Source organism: Dipodomys ordii, unplaced genomic scaffold (assembly GCF_000151885.1).
Source record: "Dipodomys ordii isolate 6190 unplaced genomic scaffold, Dord_2.0 Scaffold117, whole genome shotgun sequence".
NCBI lineage: Eukaryota > Metazoa > Chordata > Mammalia > Rodentia > Heteromyidae > Dipodomys > Dipodomys ordii.
Window position 1 is genome coordinate 3,658,199 of NW_012267333.1, and position 7,016 is coordinate 3,665,214.

At 57.6% G+C, this 7,016-nt stretch overlaps 1 protein-coding gene across 1 annotated transcript in view; it reads right to left on the reverse strand.

The window, feature by feature from the left end:
• Positions 1-6,816: 6,816 nt before the first annotated feature.
• Positions 6,817-7,016, reverse strand: part of Rtn4rl2 (reticulon 4 receptor-like 2) — a 17,071-nt gene continuing 16,871 nt past the window's right edge. Inside the window, exon 4 of the mRNA XM_013029029.1 lies at positions 6,817-7,013. Within this exon, the coding sequence (XP_012884483.1) occupies positions 6,817-7,013 (197 nt within the window). The remainder of the gene's footprint in view (positions 7,014-7,016) is intronic.

The window sequence follows — 7,016 nt, forward strand, 5'->3', positions numbered from 1 at the left end:
TTTTTCCTCCCCACTGCCTCCTACTCAGTGAAGGAACAGCAGGCAGCATTCTTAGGTGCTATTGAGAAATTAGTAAAGCAGACTACCCTGCCCAAGTTATTGCTTTTGTTGTTTTCCAACGAGAAAACCGCGGAGAGGCCTTGGAAGTCCCACAGTGGATCTGTCTGCCCCTACCCTCGACTTCCCTCAGGGCCCTTTTCACACAGTTCCGACTCAGCTTTGGACAGCACCCACCAGCAAGCAGGATGGATGGTCCGGCTCGCTGAAGGTGGCTGTTCGGGGCTGCTGGTGCTCTTTCCTGTCTTGGGAGGATCATCACCAGCGATGAAGGGATTCCCCACCACAGTCCCCCCCGCCCCCCGCAGGGCACGCGCGGGAGCGCAGGGCGCGCGCGGGAGCGCAGGGCACGCTTGCGCGCGCGGGCCCAGTCCCCCCTCCCGGGGCGCCCAGCAGGGGGCGCTGCGTGCTTGCGGGTGACCCAAGCTGGAATCCGGACTCGGGGTGCGCAGCCTGCACGGGGGGGGGCGGGACGGGGGGTAATGTGTGTGTTTGGGGGGGGAACCTCCACGTCCCTACCTACCCGGACGGCAGGGACGGCCTCGATCTCCAGAACCCCAGGCTTGGCTTTGGCCTTCTTCCCCCGAACCCCACCCCTTCCTCCCCGGGCTCCCAGCTTTCCAGCCTGCCCGGTGGGTGCAACGATGAGGGTGGGGGTTCGACACCGCCGGACCCCGCTCTGCTGGCCGTGGGGCGCGGTGGCAGGTGGGGGCTGACACGTGGGCCTCCTCGGACGGGTGTGTGTGTGTGTGTCATCACTTCCCACCCCCGGGGCTGGGGAGGGGGGCTGGGAGGGGGCTGGGCAGGGGCGGAAACGAGCCGCAGCCGTGTTTGTCGCGGCGCTGCCGCGGAGAGGAACAGATGGCTGGGGAGGGGAGAGGGTGCGTGGCGGGGAGGAGGAGGGGTGCGGGGGCCGGGGAATGAGGAACCAGGAATTTCGACGCCCCGAGTCTCCCAGGAGAAGCCCCCCTCCCCATCTCTTCCCGGAAAGGGGGTGGGCGGGCAGGTCTGCCTCTCCCCCTCCCCCCTCCCCTGACTCCTTCCTCCCTCCTCACCGGTCCTCTCCCCTGTGGGGCCCTGGGGCGCGCGCCCCTCGCTCGCCCTGCGAGGTCCCCCCCCTTCCCCCCGACGGGAACCGCCCCGGAAGTGCAAGGGTTAATCGGGGCCGCGAACCGAGTTGGGAGCGAGTTCCGGGATCGCAAAAAAAGGTGTTAATTGGAACTTTATGCAGATGAGCTGGGGCTGGGGGGGTACGGGGGGAGGGAGGGGAGGGAGCCAGGTCACAAAGGTGCTGCTGGTCTGGGCTCAGTTCCCCGGGCTGGGGAGGAGTCAGCCAGGCACCCACATATTCCTGCCAGCTGGTCTCTGGGGAGGAGAGGCTTCGCCCCACAAACGGGGTGTGGTGGGAGGCGTGGGAACCATTGGGGAAGGGGGCTCTTGGGTATCTCCAGTCAGAGCCCTAAAGAGCGAAGGAGGGACGGGGTGCAGACCCTGAAGGTGTCTGTGTCCGCTTCTGTCTCACCTTGACCGTGACCTATCTTCTCACCCCAGCCGCCACCTCTGGGGGAGGGGGGTGGTCTTTGAAACTTCTACCAAGTACACCCCTCCTTCCCTCATCCGGGGAAGAAGGGGGCTGAACTTTTCTGCTTTGCATTTCTTCTGTCACCCCCACCCCGCGATCACCCCATCTTTGAAGAGGTATTTCTCCAACTTTGAAGTGTGTATGATCCACCTCCACTGATTAAAAATGCAGATTCCCGGGCCTGATGCAGGAATCCGCTTCTCACTTAAATTCATGGCACAGGCCCTTATATTTAGAAACTGGGAGAGGGGTGGGTGGGCTGGAAGAATGGAGGACACTTCTCACAACCCCCTTCCTCCCAAGGCTCCTCCTGCTCCCCTCTGCACAATATAGCCTCTCTATTTCCAGTGGGATGGTGCCAGGCACAAGGAAGGTGCGAGGAAGGAAGGAGAAGATAAAGAAGGAGCCAAGCCCATCTTGGGAGGCACATGCCTATAATCCTGGCTACTGGGGAGGATTCTAATATCTGAGGATCAAGGATCAAGGCTCAAGACCAGCCCACGTAGGAAAGTCCACAAGACTCTCATCTCTGATAAATCACACACACAAAAAAGGCCAGAAGTGGAGCTGTGGCTCAAGTGGTAGAGCACCAGCCTTGAGTGAAAAAGCCAAGGGACAGTGCCCAGACCCTGAGTTCAAGCCCAGTTCAAAACATGCATGCGCACACAGGTAACCAGGCTGAATCCCTCTGAGCCACTTCCTCTTTCTTCCCATTTTCTCCCATCAGTCCTCACTCAGCCCCCCTCCTCTCTTCCCCCCCCCCATCCCCCCAACCTCTCAATCTTGAGCTTGAACTCAGGGTCTTGCAATCTTGCTTGGCTTCTTCTCTCAAGGTGGTACTCTACCACATCTCTACTTTCAACTTGTGGCTGGTTAACCGGAGATAATTATCTGCAGGTCTTCCCTTCCAGGGCTTCAAACTATGATCTTCAGATCTCAGTCTCCTGAGCAGCGAGGTGGCGTGAGCCACCAGAACCCCGTAATTTTCCCTCTCTTTTTCCACCAGCCTGACTCACTTTCCTACCTCTCTTCTCCCCTAAGAGGGAATCTCAAGGTGGGCCTTTTGGGTCTGAGAAGGGATGGCAGAAACAAATCAAAAAAGAAAACAGGAGGGAGGCGGGACTTTAGGAAAGATAATGATGACAATCATGCAGGTCCTTTTCCTATGGGCTATTGTACTTTTGGCAGGCACCAAATTGCCTACAGCTTTCAAAATAAGCAAAAACCAAACCCAGATGTTCAGAGAAGGCAAGTCACTTGTCCAAGGTCACACAGGTAGTAAGTGGGAGAATAATTAGATCTTTCACCCATACTTTCCCTTGAGCCATTTTTCCAGAGGCCACTGGAGAGCAGTCCCCAGGGCTGCCCCTCCTCTCCCCCCCCTCCTTGGACATGGGGGAGGGGTTTGGAAAAGGGCATCTTGTACAGAAATGAAAGGAGAGGGATGCTCAGGTTTCGGAACATCTGATAGGTCTGGCTATATGCATTAAACATTCATGTAGAAACCTGACCCGGGCTGGACCTCGGGCCTGCCACCTGGCCTGTGCCTGGCTTTGAGGCCGTTCAGAAGCTGGTGGGCCAATTTCCCTTCTGTAGTGTGCTGGAATCCTCCCCAGTGTATTTCATAGGGCCGGAGTCCTCTCAACAGATTAGGCTCAAGGGGGGAGCCATCGGCTCACAGAGCAAAGCTGAGAGCCCCCTCACCCCTACCCCAGGCCCCAGCAGGGGTGTAAGAACCTTAGAGGCTTAAGGGCTTATAAAGCTGGTCATCTGGCGCGTTTCTATTCCCCACCCCAGGGGTTTTAGCTGCTCACTCTAGTTACAGGGCTTTAGTCTGGCTGTGCTTCTCAAAGTGGCCCATAGGGGGCAGCCAACTGCGTGGAGGGAGCCAGAGCTCAGCTGGCACTTGCTTTGAAGGGACAGTAAAGACCCTGTCTGGTCTAAGGATGCAGTCTTGCCTTTGGAAGAAGGGTTCTTGAATCTGAGGGAAGGAGAGAGAGTTTCCCTACCGTGTATGTGTGTGTGTGGGGTGGAGGGTGAAATTAAGGAATTTTGTGGAGAATTCAAAATAGGTTTGTAAGTTTCAAGTACACAATCATTGGTGGTCAGTAGGAGACACACATTTTTTTGTGGGAGGGGAAGTCTTGGTTTGTGGCACACACACACACACACACACCACACAGAGGGTGGGGGGGGAGGGAGAAGCAGTAGGTTCTGAACTCTGAATGGGCTCTGATGTTTCGGTAAGATGTTTTATCTTTAATGTGTAGGCAATTGGGAGCTTGTATGTGTTCCCAAGTGAGCGACATGGTGACATAATGCGAATTTTGGCAGATGACTCTGATCATGGTGGGCAGGGGAGATGGAAGTGGGGGGGGCAGGAAAACTAGTGCTGGGATTATTGCTATTACATATATATGTATATATATATATATTCTAGGCATGAGGTAATGAGTAGTTGGAGCGGGGAGGTGGGGGGGTGGATAGGAAGGAGAGGATGGACTAGTGCCAGGAGGAGGGGCTGAGTAACCAAGTAGACAGAGGAAATCAGAGGAAAGGAGGAGGTAACTACAACCAGACAGGGTGCCTAGCAGAGGAAAAGAATGGGGAGTGAGGCCACACCATCAAAAAGGGGGTGGTGGCTTTTCTTTCGGGTGGCAGGGGAGTCTTGGACAAGTCCCTTCCCCGCTCCTATCTTGATTTCCCCATTGGTGGGTGGGTGGGGCATGATGGCCTTGAAGGTATAGATTCCATCTGTTTTGGGGTGTGTCTCAGAGCTACAAATCTGGGTTGTTTGGAGAGACTCTGGGGTGCCTGTGTGTGAGATCTCAGGGGGTGGTCTCCACACTGGCCCCCCATGAAGAAGGGATGTGTGCATGTCAGTAATTGGGGTGCATCTGTCTGTTGGCAGGGCCCGTGGGTGGGTGGCTGGGTGGCTGGCGTGTCTGCACGTGCTGCGTGTAGCTCTGCTTTGTGTGTGTGCGAGCGGGAGCTGGAGAGTGTGGGCACACACGTGACGGGGCGTTCGTGGGTCTGTCTGGGCTGGTGGTGGCAGCGGTGGGGGCTGGTGGGGAGCAGAACTGCTCTAGGCTTCTTCCTGAGGCTCACACACTCCTCCTGCTCTGGCTGTTCTGAAATAGCATCTGGACCAAAGGCCCATGAATATTTCACAACGATAATTCCGTGACCTGGACAGCCTGCCTCTGATTTACCAGCATTTCCCTCCCCCTGCCCAGGCCTAGCAGCCCCTCCTCCAGCCCTGCTTTTTGCCTGGCTCCCCTACCCCCCACCCCCAGCCCATTCAAGAGCCTCCCTAAAGCCAGCCTGAGGCCAGCCCCTGGAGACCCCAGACTCAGAGCTATCACTTGCCCCTCACCCACTCCACACCCACATCCAAAGCCGGCCTGCCTTCCATGTTGGCTATGGACTCCCTCAGATCTTTAGCCCCCCTTCTATCCACCCTGCGACTTGCCCATCCATCACATACTCTCAGGATCCTCGGGCACCCACGACCCTCCACTCCCAAGCTGGATTCTTAACCCTAAGTTCAAACCACCAAACCTCGGTTGATTCTGAGGACAGTCAGTCCTACCCCTCCTCTCTCAGTCCTTTTTTGGTTGTCACTGTTGGTTGTGGGGCTCCAACTCTGGGCCTGGGCACTGTCCCTCAGCTCTTCAGCTCCAGGCTAGCGCTCTACCACTTGAGCCACAGCATCACTTCCGGTTTTCTGGGCTGATGTTCAGATCTCAGCTTCCTGAGTAGCTAGGATTATAGGCGTGAGCCACAGGCGCCTGGCTCTCAGTCCTTGGTTCTTCCCTGTGCCCAGCTTCAGTATTGCACATGGGCAAGATGAAGCTTTGGATCGCCCCAATTTCTTGTTCTTCAGCTCATCCTCACCCCTGGGGTTCTCTCTATCTCTAACCTGGCCCATCTGTAGCAGCTTGTACCTGGCAGGAGGTAAGGGAGGGAGACTGGATGTCTACAGGGCTGGGGCGCCAGGCGGTGCACTGCTCCAGGGCCCTCCGGCAAAGGGACAAATGAGAGCTGGAACTCAGCTTTTGGCTCTGCTCTGGGGTAAAGCAGAGGAAGAAATGACTTCTCCAGATCCGCCCAAAGCCTGGATGAGCCCGCAGCGTCTACGTTGCTCCTCACTGCCTCCCAGGGCACAGTTCTCTCCTTCAGCCAGGCGCCAGTCCCACATCCTCCACGTCCCTCAGCCCCCCAGGTCCGCAGCTCCCAGACACCCCAGGCTGAGGCTGCTCCTCCTGGACACATGAGATGAGGTGCCATCAGCAAACACCTCTGGGAGACAGAGGGGTCACCCCAATCGTCCCTGGGCTCTGGCTTCTTAGCATGGCATGGCTCCTATAATCCGTTCCCGCCAGCAGGGGGCTCTTCGACGGTCTGACATTGTTCTTTCTTTTCCTCCAACTCCTGAAATCCTTTCCATTTTAAGCCCTCACCGATCTCACTTTTCACGTCCCGGGTCCAAAAAAACGACATAGATGGATTTTTAAACAGGAGATAAAATAATAGAATTTTTTTAATAAATTTTTTTCCCCAAACAACTTCTTTTGATCGTCACCACACGGGGTCCATGGTGGAGAGGAAAGCTCTCTCCAGGCACCCTAAAAAAATGTCCCAAGTAGACTTAGGAGAAAAACATATTCCTCCAGTGTCCGGAGACAGAGGGGACCGGGATAAGCAAGGCCCATGGTCGGCCCGGCCCTGGTCTGGAAGCATCCTTCCGGAAGGGTCCTGGGTGGGTGGAGGGTGGGGGCTCCCCTGGGGGGGGGAAGGGGAGCTTCCAAAGGCTCTGCTGGTGGGAGATGCTCTGCAGATAAAAGCCCCTTTGAGTCCACTGTGGGTCCTGGAGATGGGGGGGGGCGGAGAGCGGCTGCCTAGGGTGCCCCACCCCCAGCTCGGGATGAGGAGGAAGAGTCAATGGCTAGAGTTAGGGTGACTAGGGTCTCAGCCACCACACCCCAGAAAGGCCTGGAGAGGCAGCCTGGTCCCGGGAGAGGGGAGGGGCGGGGGGAGGGGGACGGGGGGCCGGTAGGAGGGACAAACATAAAAGAAGGCAGCCGGTCAAGGGGGGGTTGGCAGAGCTGAGGCTCCGCGGGAATAGAAGAGGTGGTGGGAGGACTCGAACCGAGGCCTCTTGAGTCGCCACAAAGTCAGAGGTGCTGGGGCGCCAGGAGCAAGAGGCAGAGCAGAGGGGCGGGCAGCCCCGCCGAGAGCGCCGGGCCGCGCGAGTCCGCAGGCGCCTGGCACGCGTTCCCGGGGCACGTCTGCTCCCCGCGTCGGTCCTCGCCCCCGTAGCCCCCCCAGTAGTCGTCCTCGGTGGGCGCGTCCCCGCCCTGACGCCCCCGGGCGT